This window comes from Ursus maritimus, unplaced genomic scaffold, assembly GCF_017311325.1.
Source record: "Ursus maritimus isolate PB19 unplaced genomic scaffold, ASM1731132v1 scaffold_28, whole genome shotgun sequence".
NCBI classification, from domain to species: Eukaryota; Metazoa; Chordata; class Mammalia; order Carnivora; family Ursidae; genus Ursus; species Ursus maritimus.
This window is the reverse complement of record NW_024425341.1, coordinates 27,019,990-27,046,292: the sequence shown is the minus strand read 5'-3', so window position 1 is coordinate 27,046,292 and position 26,303 is coordinate 27,019,990. Positions and strand designations below refer to the sequence as shown.

The following is a 26,303-nucleotide window of genomic DNA, read 5'->3' as shown; positions in this document are numbered from 1 at the left end:
TCTTCTTTTAAAAAAGATTGATTGATTTGAGAGAGCACACGCCCACTCCGGTTGCAGAGTGGGGGGCATAGGGACAGGGAGAGAGAATCTCAAGCAGACTCCACTCTGACTGCAGAGCTTCATGTGGGGCTTGAACTCATGACCCGGAGATCATGACCTGAGCCGAAATCAAGAGTCAGATGCTTAACCGACTGAGCGATCCCGGCAGGTGCCCCTTCCACAGTTTGGCTATTGTGGGTATTGCTGCTATAAATATTGGGGTGCATATCCCCTTCGAATCTGTATTTTTGTATCCTTTGGGTAATATGTAGTACTGCAATTGCTGGATGGTTGGGTAGTTCTGTTTTTAACTTTTGAGGAACTTCCATGGTGTTTTCCACCATAGCAGTACCAGTTGGCATTCCCACCAACAGTGCAAGAGGCTTCCCCTTTTGCCATCCTCGACAATGCCTGTTGTTTCTTGTCTTGTTAATTTTAGCCATTCTGACAGGTATGAGGTGGTATCTCATTGTGGTTTTGATTTGTATTTTCCTGATGATGAGTGATGTTGAGCATCTTTTCATGTGTCTGTTGGCCATCTGGGTGTCTTCTTTGGAAAAGTGTCTATTCACGTCGTCTTCCCATTTCTTAACTCAGTTGTTTGTTTTTTGGTTAAGTTTGATAAGGTCTTTGTAGATTTTGGATACTAACCCTTTATCTGATATGTTCTTTCCAAATATCTTCTCCCAGTCATAGGCCACCTTTTAGTTTTGTTGATTGTTTTCTCACTCTGCAGAAGCTTTTTATTCTGATGAAATCCCAATAGTTTATTTTCACCTTTGTTTCCCTTGCCTTTGGAGACGTGTCTAGCAAGAAGTTGCTGTGGCCAAGGTTGAGGAGGCTTCTGCCTGTGTTGTTCTCTAGGATTTTGATGGATTCCTATCTCACCGTTAGGTCTTTCATCCATTTTGAGTTTATCTTTGTGTATGGTGTAAGAAAATGGTCCAGTTTCATTCTTCTACGTGTGGCTGTCCAATTTTTTCGACACTGTTTGTTAAAGAGACTGTCTTTTTTCCATTGGATATTCTTTCCAGCTTTGTCGAAGATTAATCGACCATAGGGTTGAGGATCCACCTCTGGGTTCTCTATTCTGTTCCATTGATCTATGTGTCTGTTTTTGTGCAGTACCATACTGTCTTGATGATTACAGCTTTGTAATAGAGCTTGAAGTCAGGCATTGTGATGCCACGAGCTCTGGTTTTCTTTTTCAACATTCCTCTAGCTATTCGGAGCCTTTTCTGGTTCCATACAAATTTTAGGATTATTTGTTCCAGGTCTGTGAGAAATGTTGATGGTATTTTGATAGGGATGGCACTGAATGTGTAGATTGCTCTGGGTAGCGTAGGCATTTTAGCAATATTTGTTCTTCCAACCCATGAGCCTGGAATGTTTTTCCATTTCTTTGTGTCTTCCTCAATTTCTTTCATAAGTGTTCTGTAGTTTTTAGAGTACGGATCCTTTGCCTCTTTGATTAGGTTTATTCCTAGTTATCTTATGGTTTTTGGTGCTCTTGTAAATGGAACTGATTTCTTAATTTCTCTTTCTTCTGTCTCATTGTTGGTGCATAGAAATGGAACTGATTCCTGTGCATTGATTTTATAGCCTGCCATGTTGCTGAATTCCTGTGTGAGTTCTGGCATTTTTGGGGTGGAGTCTTTTGGGTTTTCTACATAAAGTGTCATGTCATCTGCGAAGAGTGAGAGTTTGCCTTCTTTGGCAATTTGAATGCCTTTTATTTCTTTTTGTTGTCTGATTGCTGAGGCTAGGACTTCTAATACAATGTTGAATAACAGTGGGGAGAGTGGTGTTCTTGACCTTGGGGGAAAAGCTCCCAGTTTTTCTCCCATTGAGAATGATATTCCTGTGGGCTTTTCATGTATGGCTTTTATGATACTGAGGAGGTATGTTCCCTCTATCTCTACACTGTGGAGAGTTCTAATCAAGAAAGGATGCTATACTTTGTCAAATGCCTTTTCTGCATCTATTGAGAGGATCATATGGCTCTTATCCTTTTTTTTATTATTATTAATGTAGATCACATTGATTGATTTGTGAATGTTGAACCACCCTTGCAGCACAGGAATAATTCCCACTTGGTAGTGGTGAATAATCCTTTTAACGTACTGTTGGATCCTACTGGTTAATATCTTGGTGAGATTTTTGGCATACATGTTCATCAGAGATATTGGTCTGTAATTCTCCTTTTTGGTGGGGTCTTTGTCTGGTTTTGGGATCAAGGTTTTGCTGGCCTTATAGAACGAGTTTGGAAGTTTTCCTTCCATTTCTATATTTTGAAACAGCTTCAGAAGAATAGGTATTAGTACTTCTTTAAATGTTTGTTAGAATTCCCCTGGAAGACCTCTGGCCTCTTTTTGGGAGATTTTTGCTTACTGCTTCAATTTCCTTGCTGCTTATGGGTCTGTTCAGTTTTTCTGTTTCTTCCTGCTTCAGTTCTTGGTAGTTTATATGTTTCTAGGAATGCATCCATTTCTTCCAGATTGCCTAATTTGTTGGCATATAGTTGCTCATAATATGTTCTTATAATTGTTTGTATTTCTTTGGTGTTGGTCATGATCTCTCCTCTTCCATGGGTCCTTTCTCTTTTATTTTGATAAGTCTAGCTACGGGTTTGTTGATCTTATTAATTCTTTTAGAGAACCAGCTCCTAGTTTTGTTGATCTGTTCTGTTCTTTTGATTTCTATTTCACTGATTTCTGGTATAATCTTTATTAATTCTCATGTACAGTATGGTTTAGGCTTTATTTGCTGTTCTTTCTCCAGTTCCTTTAGGTGTAAGGTTAGCTTGTGTATTTGAGACTTTTTTTCTTTCTTGTGAAAGGTTTGTATTGCTATTTACTTCCCTTTGAACAGTTGTGTTTTCATTGTTTCCATGAATATTTTAAATTCTTCTTTAATTTCCTGGTTGACCCATTCATTCTTTAGTAGGATGTTCTTTAACCTCCAAGGAATATTCCAAATTTCCTCTTGTGATTGAGTTCAACTTTCAAAGCATTGTAGTCTGAAAATATGCAGGGAATAATCCTGATCTTTTGGTACCAGTTGAGCCCTGATTTGTGACCCAGTATGTGATCTATTCTGGAGAATGTTCCATGTGCACTCAAGAAGAATGTGTATTTTGTTGCTTTAGGGTGGAATGCTCTGTATATCTGTGAAGTCCATCTGGTCCAGTGTGTCATTCAAAGCACTTGGTTCCTTGTTGATCTTCTGCTTAGATGATCTGTCCATTGCTATAAGTGGGGTGTTAAAGTCCCCTACAATTATTGTATTATTATCAGTGTGTTTCTTTAATTTTTTTATTAGTTGGTTTATATAACTGGCTGCTCTGAACTTAGGAGCATAAATGTTTATAATCATTAGATGTTTTTGTTGGATAGACCCTTTAAGTATGATGTAGTGTCCCTCTTCATCCCTTACTACAGTCTTTGGTTTAAAATCTAATCTGTCTGATACAAGGACTGCTACCCCAGCTTTCTTTTGATGTCCATTAGCATCATAAAGTGTTCTCCACCCCCTCACTTTCAATCTGCAGGTGTCATTGGGTCTAAAATGAGTCTCTTGGAGGCAGCATATAGATGAGTCTTTTTCTTTTTTAAACCATTCTGATATCCTGTGTCTTTTGATTGACACATTTAGTCCACTTACATTCAGCATGGTTATTGAGAAATGTGAATTTCAAGCCATTGTGTGACCTGTAGAGTTGGTGTTTCTGTTGATGTTCTGTGGTCCTTTCTAGTCTTTGTTGCTTTTGGTCTATTTTTCCTGCACTCAGAGAGTCCCCCTTAAAATTTCTTGCAGGGCTGAGTTAGTGGTCACAGACTTCTTCAATTTTTGTCTGTCTGGAAATCTCTTTATCTCTCCTATTCTGAATGACAACCTTGCTAGATAAAGAATTCTTCGGGAAACAAACTGAGGGCTTCAGAGGGGAGGGGGGTGGGGGAATGGGATAGGCTGGTGATGGGTATTAAGGAGGGCATGTATTGCATGGTGCACTGGGTGTTATACGCAAGTAATGAGTCATGGAACTTTACATCAAAAACTAGGGATGTACTGTATGGTGACTAACATAATATAATAAATATTATTGAAAAAAAAAGAATTCTTCGCTGCATATTTTTCCCATTCAGTATGTTGAATATATCCTTCCACCCCTTTCTGGCCTGCCAGTTCTCTGGACAGAGCTGTGAACCTGATCTGTTTTCCCTTGTAGGTTAAGGACCTTTTGCCTCTTGCTGATTTCAGGCTTCTTTCCTTGCCTGTGTATTCTGTGAATTTAACTATGATATTCTTTGGCGGTGGCTGGCCTTTGGATTTAATGGGAGTTTTCTATGCTTCTTGGATTTTGATGTCTGTGTCCTTCCCCAGATAGGGAAGTTTTCAGCTATAATTTGTTCAAATAAGCCTTCTGCCCCTTTCTCTCTCTTTTTGTCTTCTGGGACTCCTATAATACAAATGTTACTACGTTTTAATAAGTCACTGAGTTCCCTAAGTCTGCCTTCATGGTCCATTACCTTTCTTTTCCTCTTCTTTTCAGCTGCCTTATTTTCCATAATTCTATCTTCTATATCACTGACTGCTCCTCTGGTTCATCCAGCCTCGTTTTTATGGCTGCATTTGTGTTTGCATCTCTGTCAGAGCATTTTTAATTTCGGCCTGACTAGATTTTAGTTCTTTTGCCTCTGCAGTAAGGGATTCTCTGTTGTCTTCTGTGCTTCCTTCAAGCCCAGCTAGTATCCTTACAATCATTGTTTTAAATTCTAGTTCAGACATCTTACTTATACCTATGTTGATTAAATCCCTGGCTGTGAGTTACCTCGTGTTCTTCCTTTTGGGGTCATTGTCATTTTATCCAGGAAAAAAAATGAAAAAAGAGAAAAAAGAAGGGGAAAAAAAAAACACAAAGCAAAAAACAAAGAAAGAAAAAACAGGAAAAAAAATAGAAAGCAAGGAAAAAAAGAACTAGATCCTGGGTGTGTTTTGTTCTGCTTGTTAAAAGAATCTAGAATCCAAAATAAAAAACTGAAAAGTATGAAAACTATATATATAAAGTATATAAATATATAAATAGGAATTAATAAAAAATAAAAGGACTTGGAAAATATAAGAAAATGAAAAAATAAAGAATAGACGTAAAAAAGGAAGCTCGATTCTATTTCCGTTAGAGCTGAAGCTTTGCAGCACTCTGTGATCAATAAACTTGGTGGGACCTAGTTGTTTGTGCTGGTCTTCTGGGGGAGGGGCCTGTGTGCTGATTCTCAGGCTGTCTTGTTTCAGTGGAAATGCCTCTTCAGGATGCAGGTGGGCAGGTCCCTGTGTACCAGGCAATGTGTCCCTTTCAGCACCGATGGGCGGGATGAAGATGGCTGCGGCCTGCTCTTCAGCCTGGGAGCTAAACTTCAGGCCCCTTCATCTTCAGTGAACCTTCACAGAAGAGCAGTCACTTGCCCTTTTTGTGACCCTGGTTTCCGTCTGAACCCTGCATTCACCCTGCCCATGTCCAAGCCTTTTTATCTCAGGCACGTGGCCGAGTTTCAAAAGTCCAAATTTCAAGAACTCCCATGCTGTGGACCCGCGCTGTTCCTGGGGGGAATGTTAAAAATATGCGAGGTTGGATTTGAAAGGTTTTTCTATTATAGTATTAATTTGAAGGCTACGTTTGTTTTGGTTTATACTTCCTTCATATTTAAAGCTTGTACTCTGTGCCTTTGCTTTCCAGTTTGTGTACTGCTAGAAGGTAAGAGGCAAGAAAGCCAGACTGTTTTGGTTATGATAACTTATAAACTTTTATCTCCCTAGCACCTGGAATAGCCTGGCCCATCACTGGTGTTGGGATTGGAGGGAGCTCACTTAATAACATCATTGTTCCAGATGGCAGTTCTGAGAGGAAAGGAAAGACAGGAGAATGGGTGTACATATCAGTCATTTTCATTGGCAGATTTGTTGGAGAACATGGTTTTGGTATGGAGAAAACAAATGTACCCCAGAACTAAGCAGCTATGTCCAAATAGCCTGGAAAGGGCTGGGAGATCTTAATGGTTAGCAATGCTCTGAAAATATTAAGATGATACTGAGGATGCAGAAGGGCTTCTTCCTAGTGACTCTTTAAGGGATTTGGAGGGAGGGGCTAAGCTGTGTGATCACCCATCTTGAAGTCACCAGAAACATGTCACTGTGTCTGCTTGGGTGGGACATTGATCAGTACAGTGCTGTGTGAATAAATAGCTTGGAACCATTAAATAGGTTTTATTCTAAATAATTGTACAGCTGTGTTATTAAATACACATTTAATTTCTCTTTCACGAGACAGTTTCTATTGACTCCACACTAGAGCCTGTTATGAAATGTTTGCTTTGACTGCCTTCTCGTAGTGTGTGTCCTTTTGTTGGTTCTTGGCACGGTCTCTGTGCCACTAAATTATTGCTGATTCATCTGTGTGTTATACTTACAAATCTTCTCTAAATTCATCTCTTGTGATAATTGAAGAAGAGTTCACTTGGTTATAAGATGAAGGGTCACAGTTGGTTCCCCTGAAGATTTTGTGGGCATTCTTCATGATCACATTTTGTTCACTGAATATCATCTCATATCTCACTTGAGCTTTTATAATGATCCTCAGATCATTCATGTTTGAATTACAGACTCTTTGGGGGCACTTTTATTTTGTATTGCTTTGTATATGTTTTTCCAAACTTCATTTCCACAAACTCACAAATTCTTTTTTGTATGATTTAATATTTCTTTTTTTTTTTTTTTTAAGATTTTATTTATTTATTTGACAGAGAGAAAGATAGCCAGCAGGGGGAGCAGGAGAGGAAGAAGTAGGCTTCCCAGCGCGAGGAGCACGATGTGGGGCTCGATCCCAGGACTCCGGGATCACGCCCTGAACCGAAGGCAGACGCTTAATGACTGAGCCACCCAGGCACCCCTGTTTTAATATTTCTTTATTGAATTCATGAAATTATTTTTTGTCCTCTCATTTCCTTTGTAATCTTTACTAGTAACATGGATTTTATAGGTTATGGGCTTGTCTTTCACAGCTTTCAATGATTTTTACTTAATCCTTTTCTTCTTTGCTCATTTTAAGCCTGTCAGCAACATTAATGAGTCACTTTTCAGCAGTCTCTTTTCCTTTCTCGTACCTCCCAGTGTGGTCTCTTTTAAATGGTTTTTATTTTTGGAACTTTTGGAGCTTTGCCAAGTCATTTTTCCTTCCTTTGTAATCTTTTTCATCCTTATAATTCTGCTTTGAAGTCCTATTTTTAAGGTTTTTAATAATTTGCTGTTTATCCGTTACTAACATTATGGGATAATTTTTAAATGTTTTGCTCCAAGGCAAAGGATTCTTTGAATACTAATATCCAATTGCTTTTTCACTCCTACCTCTTCCTTTTTTAATAGTTACTGTATTATTTTTTTCGTGCCATTTTCATTGAGTTGAATTCTCCTTAAACCCCATGCATTCATGCTTCTAGTTTGCAGAGAAATACATGTCAGGGTCATCGTATAGCAGGACCTCTTCCTGGCTCAAAATGATGACTGTTTAACACAGGACATTTGGAAAGTCTGTGGGACCTCATTGGCATTTTCCATAATCTAAGAAATATCAGCTACTGAGAAGCTGCTTTTTTATTTATGGTTTTCATCCACTCATGACCTTCTTTGATGTGTACCACTTGGAAACATGGACAAAACACAGTGATACCTAGGTGAAGTCTTCCTTCCCACTCATAGGACTTTCCTGTTCTATATGTAGGGATTCTCTGGATATCCCTGTATTTCCGTTGAAGAAAAATCCTAAAGGTAAAACATAATTTTACATTTCAATCTAAATTTGCCTTGAAGGCAAAACCTAACATAATCCCCTGGCCAATGTGATAATAGTTTCCTTAGATTTTCCTTCTGTCTCCTTGGATTTTCCCATGTGTTCTGGATAACTCAGTTGGTAAACCATGTTCTATAGAGTATCTTTGGGCATTGTTGAGTGTCCTGGCTACCTTTCCCCAGTTATCAGATCCTTGCGTTAATATATGGTTTCTCTTTCAGATCTGAAGTAAAGCTCTGTCCTCTCCACTGGGTGACTCATAGGAAAATAAGAGGATATAGTGCCCAGAAACCAGCTGTCACCTCTCCAGACATTTAAACAACTCTCCAGTTCCTCAGACCCCTCAGCTCACCCAAGAAGGCAAAAGACTCAGTATCTTCATCACAGTACATGCATACAGCGGGCAGAGAGCATAGCTCGGTAATCCCCTTGGCATTGCCTAGCTCTGTGATGCTGAAGACATTCTCATTTCTGTGCATTACAGAAGAGATTCAGATTTCCAGGTATGGACCAATATCCAGGGGAGGGGTGTTCTTACTGTTCTGAAGGGCAAGAACCTCAAAGCTCAGGGAAGAGGCAGGTGTCAGAGGGGTATAGAGCCATAGGGCCCAGTCCAAGTGCCCTAAAAGAGAAAATACTGGTATAAGAGCTGAGGGCACAGTTGGAGCAGGGAATCCACCTGCCTTCTGGCCTTGTAGCCATGGAGGAGGACAGCAAGGGGCCAGAGGTGAAACTGCGGGCTCTCATCAGCTTTGGACGTGAATGTCAGTTTTCTTCCTCTGCAGAGTTTGTAAGCTTTGGAAGATGCTAGCTGAGCATTCTGCACTATGGAGACATGTACCTGACACCTTACGGGGTATGTATGTATGGACTCTATTTGGGAAAATGCTTGAGGGTATCTGCTTTATATGGATGGCAGTTCTTATACAGAACCCATCCTGGCCTCCTCACGGGGTGTTCATATGGTGGCTCAGTGGAGCTTTGATATTGTTCAGGAGCCCTGAATGTTACTCATTTCACTCTCTAAATCAAGTTGAAGGCAGTTGGTTTTAGTCCTTTTGATTATCAGAACGTTTGGCTGGTGCAGGTAAGGCGTCTCTTCGGGCAGTACCCGGGATCGGGGTTCCTGTCATCGGGTGTGGGGTGCTACTGAGCTGAGGCATAAATGGTTCTGCAATCATTCCAGCTTTAATTAAGGAAGTTGGGTAGAGGTGCCCCCACCTGACTAAACTGTAGTTGCATGTTGCATACTTGAGGAAACTCCTAGTCACCAAACTTCCCCAGTTCCTGACAAATGTGGGACTACACAGCTCTAAAATTTCGAAGTCATGGATCTTCGGGGAAAGCAGCTACTCTTCACCACTCTTCCAGCACAACCTTGGCTTGGACGCTGTTCCTGCCGTCAGTGACAGGCAGGTGGTGACCTTGTCCAGGCTGAAGGCTCTGCATTTCCTGGAAGTGGTGGACATTTCCTTAAGTGTCAGAGAAGGGGCTCATGATGGCCCTCTCTGAAGTTGATGGATTCCAGAAGCTAGAACTGGTGAACTGCTTCTCAGCTGATGAATTCCTACAGGCAGTAGTCCAGCAGCTTTGGGAGCTTTAGAGACTCCGTATGAGAGTGAATCGTCTCACAACCCAAGTATCATCTCAGCTAGAAAGGATGGATTCACTGCAGTCGTTGGAGCCAGATACTCCTCCCACCGCTGAAGACTTCCCCTCTACCCCTCACATCTTCTCTGTTTGCCTAAGATGCCCAGACCCCAAACCCTCAAGTTCCTGGAAGTCCGTACCCCATGTCAGGAGAGGGGATGCCAAGGCTCTTCTGCAGAAGGTTCTGCTCCACTCTCTGGTCCCCTTTAGTTCAGCCCAAACTCATCCACTGAAGGGTGAAAGTGAAGCCACAAAATGACTCCGTCCCACTTCTCACCACCCTTACACACCCTGCATCCTTCTCTTATCCTCTTTCTTCCCAAATGGTTTATTGCTCTGGGGTTCCTATTTTTCAGAGGCATTTGAAACCATGAGAAGACATAATTCATCATAAACACTGGTCAGGGAACAGGCTTTTGAGCCAGATAAATGTGAGCCAGTAGTTCAGCCAATGAATGTCTGGGTTTTGTCAGGTCACACAAATGCTATCCAAGTTGGTTTCCTGAGAGGAAAAGCGAAGATGATAATGGCAAACTTGTAGGGTCTTCTGAATAAATGGCAAGACTATAAGTAAATACCTGTCACCTAATACGTGATCAGTATTGATGATGTATTTGGGCAGATAGCTTCCTACCCCGTCCATGAGTTATCCGTAGACTTTGTACAGAGCGGGGCTGGAAGATGTAACTGAGTTCAAGAGAATCCTAGGTTTACAGTCTTGAAATGGGAATGGAGACCTCTGCTGGAGTGGGAGTTCTGGGATAGGGACCACAACGCTAACTTTTTCACAAATATGAAATACTTTTTAAACAAATATGTTTGCTTTAGAAATCATAAAGCATGTTATTTTTAAGGTAATGTTCTCAATTTTAAGATATACAAGATTCTGTATGAGTATTAAATGATGGAGGAAATTAGTATTCTCCCAAGATGATGCTAACGGAGGCAAGAAACCACATTCCGTGGTCCTGTTGGAAAGGGAAGCATACAGGTCAGTGGCCTCTGGCAGTTGTGCAGTAGTTAACTGACTCTCTGAAACAGTCTTGATTCATATCCCTTGCTGATTTCCTTGTATACTGTGGCAAAATTCAAGCTAACAAGGACTTACCATCCAGTTTATAAAACTCCCGAATATTTTATAAGCAATTCTTGGGAGCCAGTGCATGCCAAGTCAAGCATAACTACCAGAGGGACTGAAGGAATGTATTAAAAAATTTAGTGACTCTCCTTTGTTGCCCCAGGTAGGAGTGTAATGGTGGAACTGAGAAAGAACACTGGGGTGCTCTGGCTTACCTTTTAAGGGTAGCTCCTCCTACCTCTGACTCAGTGAATTCTTCAGTGGACCCAGCTTTTTATAGTTGGGAGGAATAGAGGCCAGAAATGTGAGGCCACTGCCTGACGAAAGCAGCCCTGTCACAGCTGTTGCATTTGCTCGGGAAGGGGTGCACTGCAGGGGTCTTCTGTGCTGCTCCAGAGCTCCGTGGTGGTGAAGGAAGTTCCACGATTCTACAGTCAGGACCCAGAGGAAAGCCCTGGCTGTGAACAACTGTCTTGCTGCAGTATTAGCATCTTTCCTATTAGAGTTAGGTGGATCCAGCATTGACTCAGTCGTGATGGAGTTCTGGGATGCTGCCAGGGCGGAAGCCCCAGGGCCGATCTCCAGCCTCTTCAACCCTTCCCCGTTTCTGTAAGTTATTTTACCCCTCAGTCACTAGGTGTAGAGGATGCAGGCCTCTTTGGACATAGTCTGTGTTCCACAGCTTGATGACTGGAAATTTCCTTAGTGCATAATATAGGTGCTTGGGGATGGGTGGATGGAAGTCCAGATCAGACTTCTGTTTTAAGTATAAGTGAACGCTATGGTCCGTTTAATTCAGAAAAGAGAGGTTACTGGATGGGTGGTCTAAGGAAGAATGATCCAGCTATTTCCGTCCTTAATTACAAGTTATTTCTCTCAACAATAGGAAGAAAATCTCCTAAACCCAGACAGTGCCATTACCTGATCTCTAACAAAAGATGGGCTCCAGTCCCATGCCAGAACAGAAAGGTAATTTTTATACACTGCAGACTCCAGACATTTGAAAAGGAGGAACTATCAGAGGGAAATGTAATACAAGTCCCAAATATGAAAAGAGCTTACTTGGACACTTGACCACCTCTAAGCCTTTCCGGTGCCGGCTTGGAAGCAGTTGCCTGGAAGTAAGGAGTTGAATGGACAGTTGACATTTCTTGGGTAGTTGGCTTCTCTCTGCCTCCATTTAGTGCACCTATGAAGTAATAATATGAGGACCTCACTCATTTAAGTCCAAAGCTGCTGATTCTGCGGGACTCCCCAAGGATGACAGTCAGCACCAATTTTTACTGGCACGTGTCTGACAACGTGCCATATGGCACCCCTGCCACAGTTCCTCATTATAACATGAGTCATAACACGTTAGTAATTTGTGAGATTGATTCAGCACATTTAAAGTTCACAGAATTTTGCCTAGTGTCCATGAAACTCCACTTAAGATTTATTTATTGATAAGCTTCCCAAGGCATCAAATAAAGGTCAGTTGCCTTAGAAATTTTATTTAGTAAAATATATAAGGCTGATGAGAAATATAATAAGTAATTGATCTAGTAATCCAACAGATTGAGTCAAGTGACTTGAATTGCCTGGAATATGTGGGGGCAGTTGCTCTCGATTTTCTTAATACAGTAGCTCTTTTTGAACTCTTAAGGTATTACTGTAGCAGTAATATTGGCACAGTGACTTTTATGTACTGAAGATAACAGCAAGAACAAAAATCACATCTGCCTAGTCTGACCAAGGAAATTTGCTTTTCATAGAAATAACAGCCACAAAAGGACAGTATAATATACCGAAATGTGTTTTTAAAACAATTTTTTTAAAACCAGATTTAAAAGTTATATTTTTATTGATCTCTCTAGAGAATGTTCAAGCATTTATATTTACTTGTCTATACAAAATGCTTTCTGGATGAAAAGTCATCAGTGTAATAATAAATCCTTACTAAATATTTCTGAATCTAAAAAAGCCCAGGAATTTCCATGGTAAAATATTCAGGAGAATTTGCTCGTGTTTATCCAGCACTCCCTCTGCAGCTGTCCCAAGTAGAACCGCTTCATCATATGTAGGCAGCTCCACAGAACATGGGGATAGGAGGTTCCAGTTACACCACAGTATGAAGGGGACTGTCTGCAAACAGCAGAGAATTCATCAGCCTGTGCCGTAGTGAGATACCTCCACCCATCTCCCAACCACTTTCGGGGGAACGCTTGATTGACACCAGCTCTAGGACAGCTCTAGATCCCAGGAAGACCTCTAACCTTAAGTCCATTCAGCTATTTCGTGTAGAGGGTGATACTTAAATCAGTTTGCGAACCAGACCCAATTCCACTGAATTGGAGGAGGAAAAAAAAACCCTCACAAATTCTCAGAAGAGGACTTGTCACCAGCTCAGAGGCAGGCTAGTCCACGGGGAGTCAAGACCCTAGGACCCTGAGCCTGCATTCTGGAGGCCTTCATTGTTAAACTGTTGGGGTTGTAGTACAGGAAGTAGGTCCATCCCTCTGTGTTTGCATTAGAAAGGTGAAATTTGCTTCTGGTAGAAGGGTGAGCGAGAACAGTGCCATAGCGCACTCAGGTTTGGCCCTGCATTGATGTATCTAAAACAGAGGCCTTTGTTGAGATGGTACATTACTCTTTCACTGCTTTTCTGCATTCATTGAATCTCTCCATATCCCACAGTTTAAGGGAACTCTAGTACAGTGATGACTTGGAGCCAAGACAGGTGTTGTCCTTGCTTTCCTAAGTTCACGCAGCTCAGAGGAGGAGTGAGTCAAGCTGGCCGTTGCAGGGAGGTGTCCTAAGTGCGCGACTGGGAAAAGGGGAGGTTTGGCACCAACATTAGACTAAACGTTCAGGGAAGGGGATCATATCCTTCAAAGGGGATATGATATGTAAACAGATTCTTGAAGAGTAAGGAAGTTCAAGAATGCCAAGTTGGGGATGGGAGGGAGGTTTTAGTAAAACGGCTGTGCGTGGGCGAGACAGTAAAGCCAGCTCGCACGTGGCCCAGGAACGAGGCAAGTAAGGCAGTTGATTTCAGTGCGGCCGGCGATGAGTGAGTGCCTCTGAGGTGGTGAATCTGGCCATGTCTGATGGGGATCTGAGCCCATATTAGGAATTTGTCTTTAGCTTATTAGCCCCTCTATCACATTTTTCAGGGTTCCACTCCACATCACAATCCCTGGTGTACCTGTCAAAAATACAGACTCCTGGTGTCCATCTCAGACCGAAAGGAAGGGCTACTAGGTCATCTTTCTCATTTCCACATTCTCCAGGGCGTTCTCACCCTGTGAGGGTTGTGGCTGGTGTGAGTCAAGGGCCCTGTAAGTTTGGTCCTGATGTTAGGCTACTGTCATCTTCCTCACTGTTGCGCTATGGCTGTTTGATTTTTTAATTGTGCCCAAAAGATTGTATCCTGGAACTGTCAGCACTTTTAGTGTAGAATGTAAGGTAACCTCTGGTTTTTGTTTGTTTTTTATGTTTCCTCTGTGTTAACAGTTCACTGTTGTTTACTGGGTTATGTTTCTACAGAATATCCATCTATCCAAAAGACTATGAAAGGCAGATATAACATGTAAGAAAACAGATGTAAGAAGTGGGCTCAGGGAGCTGTGGAGAGCGGCTCACAGATGTGTCCCAGACCCTCTGAGCCCTTGTACTTCCGCTACTTAGCTGCAGCTTGCCTTTACTGCCCCAGACAGAAGTAATTCTAGCAGTGACTCAGGTGTGAAAACTACACTCATTAACCCATTTTTGCCTCTCAGCAGTCCTATGAAGAAGTCAGGGCCATCTCTCAATTTGTACATCACCCAGCATATAGGGGAGCCTGGCTGGGGCCCGGCACGCTGAGACTGGAGCCTTGGCTCTTGACCTCTGAACCACATGGCCTCAGGAGAACCTGGTTGGACATTGTTTTGGCCTTAGTGCACCAGCATTTGATGATGGTGGCAGTGATAATGACGACGAGGATGTCAATGACAACTTCTAAATCAAATGCTTGTATTTAAAATGTATACTGAATGATTTCTCTTCAAAAACAACTCTATCTCTAGATCTCAATGTATTTTAAGATCTGTCCTAATTCTTTGAAACTTTTCCTTTCAAAAACAAAGCACATCCTATTTATAGGAAAACCAGTAATGAAGCTATATAATTTATTCTAGGAAGCCCTAATATTTTGAAGCTTGTAGGGTTTTACAGTCCGTAGGCATCAGTCAGATAAATCTGATGAAGAGACCTACGCTAAATTGTTTTTCTGTTTCTTAGGAGTAAAATGTACAAACTCTAGATACCTGAGTATATATTTTAAGCACAAATGTTTCTATTTATTTGGAGTCACCATGATGCTCACAGTCTGAGAGTTGTCAGATTACAAGTCCTCTTAAAAATAAAGAGCAGGAGGGGTGCCTGGATGGCTTACTTAATTAGGCGACTGACTCTTGGTTTCAGCTCAGGTCATGAGATCAAGCCACACCTTGGGCTGTGTGCGTAGTGTGGGGTCCGCTTGGGACTCTCTCTCCCTCTGCCCCTCCCCCCTGCTTGCACGTGCATATGTGCGCTCTCTCTCTCTCAAATAAATAAAATCTAAATAAAGAAATAAAGAGCAGGATAGAGCTCTTGGCTTTAGCTTTTCTTCAGTGTGTCCCGTAACAACCAAAGTCCACCACATGGTGAGGCCTCTGGGCAAAGAGATGAAGGTTGCTTTTGAGACCTTTAGAAGGATGAAGAATTAAAGGATATAATCGATTGGTGAAACAGACAACTAGATCAATGAAGCACAATAGGGAGCCCAGACGTGTACCCACACAAATACAGTCAACTGATACTTGACAAAGGGGCAAAAATAATACAATAAAAGTATTTTCAACAATGAGGGGACAAGTTACAACTGGAAATCCATATATGAAACAAAATTGAATCTACACACAGACCTTATACTCCTAAAAAATTAACTCAACACATAACAGATCTAAACTATCAAACTCCTAGAAGAAAACACAGGAAGAAATTTAGGTGACCTTGAATTTGTCAGTGACTTTTTAACTCTAACATCAAGGGCAAGATCCATGAAAGAAGTAACTGATAAGTGAACTGGATTAAAATTTAAAAATTCTGCTTTGCGAAAAACACTGTCAAGAAAATGAGAAGACAAGCCACAACCTGGGAGAAAATATTTGCAAAACACACATCTGATAAAGGACTTATTCATAATATATAAAATACTTTTAAAATCAATAAGAAAATGACCAACTCCATTTAAAAATGGGCAAAAGGTCTGAACAGCCACCTTACCAAAGAGACAGACAGAAAATCAACATATGAAATATGTTCAACGTCCTATATCAGGGAGATGGCAAGATTTAAAAAAAAAAAAAGAGATACCACTATGTGCTATTAGAATGGGGAGAATCCAAAATACCGAGACCGCCAGATGCTGGAACGGATGCAGAGCAGCAGGAGCGCCAGCTCACTGCTGGTAGGAATGCAAACTGGTGCGGCCACTTTGGAAGATAGTTGGGAAGGTTTTTATAAAATTAAACCTATTCTTACCATGTGATCCAGCAGTCATGCTTCTTGCTGTTTATCCAAATGAGTTGGATATGTCCACACAAAAACCTGCACGTGAATGTTTTATAGCAGCTTTACTTACAGTTGCCAAAACTCGGAAGCAACCAAAATGTCCTTCAGTGGGTGATGAATAAACAAACCATGGTATATCCAAACGTTAGAATATTATTCAGTGATAAAAAGAAATGACCTATCAAGCCAGTGAAAACACGCGGAGGAGCCTTAAATGCCTGTTACTAAAAGAAGCCAATATGAAAAGTACGTACAGTGTGATCCCAACTATGACATTCTGGAAAAGGTGAACTATGAAGACGGTAAAACAATCAGTGGTGGCCAGGGGTTGAGGTGTTGGGCAGGGAATAGGCAGAGCACAGAGGATTTTTAGGGCAGTGAAAATACTGATAATATTGTAACGGTGGATACATGTCATTATACATTTTTCAAAACCAACAGAAGGTATAGCCCCAAGAGTGAACAGTAATGTACACTAAGGACTTGGGGTGATAATGATGTATCAACCTAAGTTCGTCAGTTGTAACAAATGTAACACTCTGGTGATAATGGGGAGGCCGTTCTTTTGTGGGGACAGGAGGTATATAGGAACTGTCTGTATTTTCTGCTAGTTTGCGAAGAACCTGAAACGACCCTAAAAAGTATCATTAGAGAAAAAGAAGACATCATCTGTTTTCCTTAATTGCATCTATATGATTTACCTCATTATTAAAGATTCTGTTAGAAAAGCTTGCCTCAATTACATTTATATTGACTGGCATCCAGATTGACCAGGGTGTGTCTTTTGATTTGTGTCACTGATGAGGTTATCAGCTGCTTATAAAGATAGATTACCATCAAAAGGATGGTTATCTAGAATGAGAGAGAAACTCTGAGGTCCTTTGTGTGGTAGCTACACATCAAAGAGTTGGCTTCATTAGCTTTTCCATCTATTTGGGTTTGGGTAAGTACTGGATAGAATTTTTACCAGGAAAGATAGACTCCTATATTTCAGGGAGGAATTTATAATCAGAAAGCGATGGTTTATCTGACTGCAGGCACTTGGGGGCAGGTTTCCTTACCATGGACATAGAATTTCTCTTTATTATCATTTAGATGTAATAGGGAAACTTGCCTAACTCCACCATTCACCAGATTTTTCTGCATTTAGACCTTTGAGAGGACAGCATAAATAAATCTATAACAAATTCCATGAGTGACCTGAAAGAATAGTAGTTCTATTTAAGTCAAGGCAGAGGGCAAGGGAAACACTTACTTTGGTTGGAGTTTAATGAGAGTATCTGTGTGTAATGGAGATTTAAACTGAAATTGGAGTAGAAAGAATATGGAGTGGAAGTTTGTGGATGGGGGTGGAAACAAAGTGATAATAGTGCCCAGGTTAGAAATAATAGTGGTGTGTTTGTTGGTTTGGTAAAGGCATTTAAAATGTCAATACTCATATGGACCAAGCCATTAACTAAGATTCAGACAAAGGAGTAATTTCTGTATTTGGAGGGATGCAGTTATTGTCCCGAAAAATACTGCATTTTAGGTGCAAGTTTGCAAGCAGAGATGATCGATCACAAATGAGAATCCAGACAAGAAATTGGTCACTTTCAATTTAGAGACAGCAATAGAAACAACTGGAACAATTCAAGAAACATGTGAGCCTGCCAGGACATGGTGTAAAAGGAGAACAGGTGCTCACATTAAGTCTTGAGACATTCAGTAGGATTGAGGCATTCTTTACAGAGGACATGGGAGAAGGACTGATTATAGAGGGGAAGAAGTTCTGAAAGGAGGTCAAGGTTTAACTCTTTGTTTCTATATAAGGATTTATTGGAGAGACAATCAGTGATGTTAACAATATGTGTATTTATAAAATAATCAGTGGTGGCCTTTTTAAGTCAAAGGGAGAGGAGGATGTGAGCGAAGGACAACTGCACTTCCAGTTTGATTTTGAAGGGAGGATAGAAGGGCAGCAACTGGAGAGAAAATAGGTTCAGAGGAAATTTTTTGCTTCAAGTTACAAGAGATATAATGAACTTAAATGATGGGGAGATTGTGGAGAGAGATTGTGATGTGGAGGTTTTTGGGAAAGGAGGTTTAATGTATAAACAGTAATGAAGTTCTTGGCAAAACAGGAGAGAAAGGAATTCAGTTGGAGACACTGGACTTAGAGGTAGCATGACTTCTATGGGTGAAAAGGAGTAACCAATGGATATGAAAATAGGAATATTTGTAGATATTATGCTGAAAAACTGAGTTAGTGTGTCACCTTAGGTAATTCATCTCTGTTATAGACTGAATTTTGTGTTCCCAATAGTCAAATGTTGAGGTCCCTACCCTCAGAGTGTATTTGGAGATTGGGCCTTTAAACTAGCACTTAAGGTCAGATGAGGGCATTAGGGTGGGCCCTAATTCAGTTTGACTGGTGTCTTTGCAAGAAGAGGGAATTATGGCACAGACGTGGGTGACATGTGCAGAGGGATGGCCATGTGGAGACAGGGAGAAGATGGCGGTCTACACAGCAGGGAGGCCTTAGAGGAAACCAACCCTGGCAACATCTTTCATATCCAGCAGCCAAAATTGTGGGAAAATACATTTCTGTTGTTGAAGCCCCTCAGTGAGTGGTACTGTGTTACAGCAGCCTTGGCAAACTAACGCAGCATGTGTAGTAGGGAATAATCTCGCCTCTGAAAGGTGAGAATGTGTAGCATCAAAGGCATGGGGAAGATTTTGAAATATGGGAGCATGGAAGAATGATCTAGAGTTGCCAGACACATTTGAAAACCTCTAGGAGTAGTAGTTCTGTTTTTAGACAGGGATCAGCTGCTTAGCCATGTGTGTCAGATGCAGTCTCAGGAAAGGCAGGTACGTGGAGTCACCTGCTGTTGAGATCCTGATGGGGAAATGCGGTTAATAGTCCCGGCAACACAGAAAGTGCTGGTCCTGCTAAGTGCCTGTTGAAATGAGTCAGCATGGATTAAACTGGGCAGGAAAAATGGAAAGGGGGAAAGCCTGATGTTTGAGAAGTGGTCAGTACATGGAGTTTCCCGTGAACAGAGAACTGAGTATGGGGTGTAATTTCCGTGAAAAAGTAAGAAGGAGAAGAAGTTGTAATAATGGTAGGGTTTCTGATTAAGTCAGAAGTGATGCAATATTCCAGGTAAAATCTAGGGGTGGTGTGTAATCCCTAAGGAATTTGAGCATAGGCAGAGCAGAATTAAAATACAGATAGGTCATATCCTGGCTCTGTAACTTTGTTACATGATTGAAGGTTTTTGAACCTCTTCTGTTCATTTCATTTGTTAAACTGGTAAATAAAATCACCAGGTTTATTGTGAGGATTAAATAAACGAATACATGTAAATATTGAAGTGGAGTCACATTTGATACAAATTTCTTTTTTTTCTTTTTCTGGACCTCAGGTACAAATGGGTGAGTTAATCCTACTTTTGTTTATGACACATTATCATCATTTTCCCGTGAAATACATCTAATTATTGGTATTTGAGGGGAGAATTTACGGTTTCTACATGCTTTCTCACTGTGTGTCTCACACACATCTGTGTGTATACATGTAAGTGTGCGTGTACATATACATACGTGTGTGTGTGTAATAATGAAATTCAGCCTTAGTGCAGCTAATGAAGATTAACATAGAACAGGGACTTCAGTTACCGTAACTTTGCTAAGATAATCAGAGCAACTAGATTTCCTCCTGAACCACAGCCATTCTGTATTATCAGGACGTCCTTGAAATAGAGGGTTGGGACAGTAAATAACAGGAGCATTATGACTCATCTATTCCTCCTTTCTGATGTAGGGTATTTTTAAGGACTAGACTCGCAGAATGAGTGCCACTGATCCCCCAAATGGAATAAGTCCTTGAGTTGATTAACCCTATCGTAAAATATACTTTTTTAGTTTTTTTGGCATCCAAGTCCGTGGGTGACAGATCTGAAAATTAGAGTTGAGGGAGAGCAGGAGGGGAGTGTGGCTACAGAAGGCTGCCGTGGATGCTGGGGAACCACTGCTTGGGTGGGAGAATAATGAAATCTGAGAAATTCCAGTGTTTACCTACAGACGGAAACAAAAATCGATGTGTGGCATGAGTCCGGGATCTCTGTGCTTCGGAACCAGGGAGGGAGTTAAATAACTCTGGATGCTGTGGGCTGATTAACACAAACAACTCAATACTTTCAGTGTTCTTACTCATAAAATAGCTGTATTTGTATGTTTTTTATCAGCAACTGCAGTCCTAGTCATCGGACTTTTGACCATGGGGGAGGAAGCGAGTCCTCTGCATTTCTTGTAGACCGCACTGCATGTTTATTGGTTAGGCTGGGGTCACACCCAGGTAAGGGTCAGGGCTTCGTGACAGGGGAGACTGGAAATTGTGCACAGGACTGGAATCTTATGCTTCTTTCTCCATTCTCAGCTTTGCCTGCTTAGTGCTTGGACTGTCTGAGAGTGAAAACCCAGAGAAAGACACCTGGCAACCGAGTTATTGACAATGCAGCCGCTGGTGAGTAGGGAAGCCTCTTCCTGCTGAAATAACACCCTAGTGCCATCAGATGGGCGAGCTTTTCCTATTGGCCTGAATGTTCAAGGACAGTCAGGAAGTCTTTAGGGATTTGAGCTCCAGTGACATTTCCCCAGGACTCTGGGATGGTTATAGTGAGGCAAGAACTCCTCAAAATCTAGTAACCTTCCTAATACCACACTAGTTTATCCCAGCTCCATTAAGCTTGTGTATTACAGAAAAGAAAGAAGTTTGCTTTCTCTAACTCAGTCCATATCCTTATTGGGAAATAATTCACCTGTTAATCATGGTGTCGGCTCTGATGATCCTTTCATAAAGGGCTGAGGTGAAGAGATGAGCAAGGAGGAGAACACTGAGGTCCGATAGGGAGGCGCTTTCCAGCAGTCCAGAGTTTCAGGTGCTGGGTGAGGGCTGTGGAATGTTGAAGGGAGCACAAGAGAAGTTGAGGCCACACAAGGCATGAGGAGTCATTCATATTTTTCCAGTTTTAAAGTTTTGAGAGACTATATTTGTACTTTTGGAAACATCTTAAAAAGAACTAAATTTTCATTATCATTCTTGCCCCCAGTCTCATATTTTACTTTTTGTAATTAACCTTTTTTTCCCTATATTTGATCATTGCAATTAGTGTATAGGGAGTATTAACTCCATAATTGTGGTTATATATTCAGGAGAAGGGCGTACAGTAGAGTAAAATTTAGGATCCTGCAGAAACTTTTTAAGAATTACATAAAGCAAAACCAGTCAAGAGGCTTCTGTTCTCCTTTAGCAGGAGGGACAAGACAGAAGACAGGTGATAACTGGTGTGTGACGTCCAGAGAAAATTAGGAGTCCTCATAACACAGGAGCGGTCAGGCTAGGACTGCCCTTCAGCACAGCGTCTCAGAGGTTCCTGGCTTGTGCTGCTGGACCTTCTGTTCTGACCTCATACCTTATTATGAACACCTGAGGCTGCAGAGCTGAGCAAGACTACACTGCGTGTACCAGATTCTCTATGAAACGTGTTCACTTCTGAAGAATGCTAGAGATGGTTTCAAGGTTCTTGGATATTTTAATGAGTAATAGACTAATGGCTTGTATTTAATACATGTGTACTTAGGAAGAACTTCATACATTAGTTCATTGGGTCTTTCAGTACTCCTAACAGGTTCATCTGTGGGAACAGTGTCACGGTTTAAAAATGGCAAGTCATGGTTACTGTTTGACTTACAACAAGTCTGTGAAGTGACTTGAAGTTAATCAGAAAGTGAGTTTTAGTTATGAATTTTCAAGTGCCAATTTTATAATCCTGTGCCTGAAGTCATAATTACCAGTTTTTGTTTTAGACTTTATTTATTTTTGTAAGTAGGCTCCATGACCAACATGGGGCCTGAACTCATGACCCAGAGATCAAGAGTTGCAAGCTCCCCTGACTGATCAGCCAGGTGCCCCCATAATTATCAGTTTAACAAAAAAAAAAAAAAAAAACCTAGGTTATATCACACTTCATGTAATAATCCCTTATAATAAAGTTTTATTAATTCAGACTGTATCTCTGTAATGCATCTGAAAGGCAGATGCCAGTTCAGCACCAAGAATGAACTGACAGGAACCCCAGACTCAGTCTGATCTTTCTACACACCCAGCTCCTCCACCCTTTTCCTCAGTGCTGTCATCTCAACCCTCCTACTCTGGACGTCAGTAGGGAATGTTCTGTCTAAAACAGAATATCCGTGATGTTTTAGGAATCGGTGACATTTGAAGATGTAGCTATAGACTTCACCAAGGAAGAGTGGGCCCTGCTGGACACATCCCAGCGAAAGCTGTTCAGAGATGTGATGCTGGAAAATATACGTCATCTGGTCTCCCTGGGTGAGTCTTCCAATGTGTATACGTATATAAATGGGTGAATAGGAAGGTGGTCAGTCGAGAAGTATCTGGAACAGCTTCTGCATACCTGCATACCCACTCTGCTCTCTACCCTGAAACTTCCATAGACCTTACTTGAAAGAAGGTTGTTTCTTTATATTGTACTATATCTAGTTTGTCACGCCACTAGAATATAACTTTGACCACAATTTAATGTCTTTGTTGCTACTCAGTCTCTAACACCCAGAGCAGAACTGGGAACTCAGTATTTCTGAATGTAAAAACAAACGGATTAAACCTTTTCTAAGTAATTACTCTGCTCTAGTCATTATGTCAAGGGTTTCAACTAGACTAGTGACAAAAACAGAACTTTGATTATTCTTGGTTAGCTTGTTTGATATCTGTTTGAAAGCCATATTCAGCCCACTGTGGAGACATTTAATTTCTCCATTTCTGAAAAGACTGAGGATTCTGCGTTCTGTCTCTGAATCTGGGCGTGGACATCAGCATGCAGAGGTCTTCACTATTTTGGACACACATTTGGATTTCAGTGTTTTTTCCATTCAAGTGGTTGTTGCTTGGACTGAGCTTCAGTGTTCTTATTCTTCCTCAATAGCCTGTCCTGGACTTGATGATAATAGCTTTCAGAAGGGGAGACTTTTATTAGTGCAGAATTCAAAATCCATGTACCTTTTTTTTTTTTTTTTTTCCAATGAACAGGATATCAGCATTGCAAATCAGATGTGATTTTCCAGTTGGAGCAAGGAGAAGAGCTGTGGAGAGAAGGACCTGGATTTCTTCGAGGCCCGAGCCCAGGTGGGCAGCAGGGTCCTGGGCTTCAGTGGAAGGAGGTGCCTGCTCGGTAGTTGGTTCTCACAAATACCAGCTGAAGATTTTGTCAAGCGACTGGCAGTCTCGGAAATGGAGAGGAAGGACATAGGGGCAAAATTCTTCAGATGCTGTCATTATTCCTTGCATGTGTCCATCACAATTCGTGTTTCTTCTTGCCAGTACCTTTTGTGGCTTCAGGGAAAGCATATTCATGTACTCAATGAAATTAAACTTTCATGCAGTAACTCCTGCCCTCATATTCCCCTTTGAAGGTTTCCCTTCTCTTTCCCTATCCAGTCTACTTTCATTGTAATTTTTTCATAACTCAATCCTGAAAATCTTTGTGAATTAGTAATCCTAGAGTATTCCTTCATTTGACATATTTGCCCCATCAATGTGCCAATTTTTGAAACAGACTCACATGGGTCTTGGTGCTTTCCAACATTTACATTCCTCTAATGTCATTCTAAATATTTGTTTTGTTTTCAATTATTTTAGGCCGGGAAAGTGCCCTTAAAGAACAAGAAATGATAGCCACACAACATATCAGCAGGAAAGACACATCTACAGTCATGCCAGTGGTAAGTTTCATGGGTAGTAACCCTGGTCATCCAAATGAAAGACCCAGAAATAGGATGTTAGTAATTGAACACCATAGCCTAATTCATATTAAGTTAGAATAAGCTTTTTTTGAGCAAAATGTTTTGGATAGTTTGAATTTAGTGAAGAAATTAATCTGAGGCCCCAAAACATAACCCGAGATCTTTAAAAAAAAAAAAAAGACAACTGCATAAACATTGATTTTATGGCTAGTCTTTGAAACATATTGAAGTCTTCAAAATTAATCTATAAGCTCTGTAGTTGGGATGCTACAAAGGAGAAAATCTTTATGTATGCAGGGGAGTAACAAACACATCATACGTATGAAGTAGTACTGGCAAGATTTTAATTGGAGACTATCACTGAATGATTAGTTTAGGATTCCTATGTAGAGATATGAATGTATGGATATGTAGGCCAAGCTTTAACAACCTTTCATCTCTTTCCCCAAAGCAGAAATCTCATACTCCAGAGGATCCCTTTGAATATAATGATTTGGAAGAAGATTTCACTCATAGCTTCATGTTGACTCAACATTCATTAACTCACACAGAAAAGACACCTTATATCAGTAAACAGTGTCCAAAATCCCTTAGTGACCAGTCATACCTTAATCAATATAAGCAAATTCACACTAGAGGTAAATCATGTGAGTGCCATCTGTGTGGAAAAGCCTTCAGTAATTGCTCAAGCCTTAGGAGACACGAGATGACTCACACTGGAGAGAAACCATATGAATGCCATATCTGTGGGAATGCCTTTATTCAAAGTTCTGACCTTAGAAAACACAATCTAACTCACACTGGAGAGAAACCATATGAATGTCATCTATGTGGGAAAGCCTTCAGTCAGTCCTCCAACCTCAGACAGCACGAGAGAACGCACACTGGAGAGCAGCCGTATGAATGCCATCTGTGTGGGAAAGCCTTCAGTAAATGTTCTGCCCTTCGACGACATGAGAGAACTCACACTGGAGAAAAACCATATGAATGTCATCTGTGTGGGAAATCCTTCAGTCAGTGTTCTGCTCTTAGACGACACGAGGGAACCCACAATGGAGAGAAAATTATGAATGCCTTCAGTAAATATTCGGACCTTAGATAACATGGTATTATAAATGTAACGAATGTGGGAGAGACTTCAACCATAGCTTTAACCTTTAAACACACCAGAGGACTTACACATCGAAGAAGCTGTCTGTAATCAATGTAGAAATCCTTCAGTCATTCTTACTTATTTGACATACACAAACTTACAATGGAAGAAATCCCTACATGGGACATCTATGCAGCAAAACCACAGAGGACATGAGAGAACTCGCTCTGTAAATACAGGAATGGAGAGCTCTTCAGCAGCTGCTCTCAACTTCAAACACACTGTGGGGCCCGCACAGGGGAGAACCCCTAAGTGTGTAATCACTGTGAACAGTATGCAGCCAGGCACCAGGCATGGTGCGTACAAGAAAACTCAGTGAAGTCTGAATAAGCACTAACACAAGATGGAAGAGGATGAGTGCTCCTGTGGAATAACAAATAATTCATACTGCAGTGAGCAATCACGAGAAACCCCCTGTTCATAGAGAAGCACTTGGGGTGCGTGAGGATTCTGACTGTCCATGTCACTCGGTGTCACTGACCACTTATTTCTCAGCCAACATTAAGTTCTTACATGAAGAGATGGCATTCGGGAAATCACAATGGAGAGAACTTCAGGCAGATTTCATATCAGAAAACTAAGTCTAGGGAAAAACCTCTAAAATTAGAGCCTTTAATGTACAACGTAGCCAAAAATTCAGGATTTTGAGAAAAATAACTATTCATGGGGAGAATGTGGCATATAAATGCAAAAAAGTAAAGTGATCCAAGCATACTGAATACAGAATTTTTTAAGAAATAAAACTTTTCAATATATTACCTGTAAATATTTAAACAATAAACCCTGTTGCTGAAAAATCTCATGTTGTTGAGCTTCTAGTTTTCTCTGTGCAGTTGTAAACACATTGGTTAGAGACTTAACAAGACTCTGAGTCTCCTCTTTCTCCAACAGCTCCTTCCACACAGATCAGCTCCACTCGTTCCAATTTCCCACCATCACCTGGCTCCTTCTGCACCTGGTGGTGGCATAATAGGGACCTTCATCCCAGTTGACAGGTTACTTATTATGCTATGAGCCTGGCTCAGTAGGACCCTGAGCACAGTATTCCAGATACTAGTGTAAATGAGGTTGTTTCCAGCCCTCTTGTGCCCCTGGGAAACTCAGTCTTTCCAGACCAGGAACATTGCTTGGAGTTTTTCATGAAGCTTCTGTGGGGG

The 26,303-nt window shown here is 41.0% G+C and overlaps 1 protein-coding gene across 8 annotated transcripts in view; it reads left to right on the top strand.

Annotated features, from left to right (window-relative positions):
• LOC103679356 (zinc finger protein 705A) overlaps positions 1-25,945 on the top strand; it is a 28,287-nt gene extending 2,342 nt beyond the window's left edge. For 2 of the 8 annotated variants that reach the window (XM_008708866.2, XM_040643350.1), the window contains exons 2-8: positions 8,101-8,382; positions 8,665-8,735; positions 20,608-20,694; positions 22,437-22,563; positions 23,281-23,376; positions 23,890-23,972; positions 24,445-25,945. In XM_008708866.2, coding sequence (XP_008707088.2) covers positions 20,683-20,694; positions 22,437-22,563; positions 23,281-23,376; positions 23,890-23,972; positions 24,445-25,095 — 969 coding nt within the window. In that variant the 5' untranslated portion in view covers positions 8,101-8,382; positions 8,665-8,735; positions 20,608-20,682 and the 3' untranslated portion in view covers positions 25,096-25,945. Of the gene's footprint in view, positions 1-6,919; positions 7,858-8,100; positions 8,383-8,664; positions 8,736-20,416; positions 20,527-20,607; positions 20,695-21,481; positions 21,751-22,436; positions 22,564-23,280; positions 23,377-23,889; positions 23,973-24,444 lie in introns of those variants that run through there. The other 6 variants (XM_040643357.1, XM_040643356.1, XM_040643354.1 and 3 more) reach the window with 6 other exon arrangements.
• The last annotated feature ends 358 nt before the right edge of the window (positions 25,946-26,303 follow it).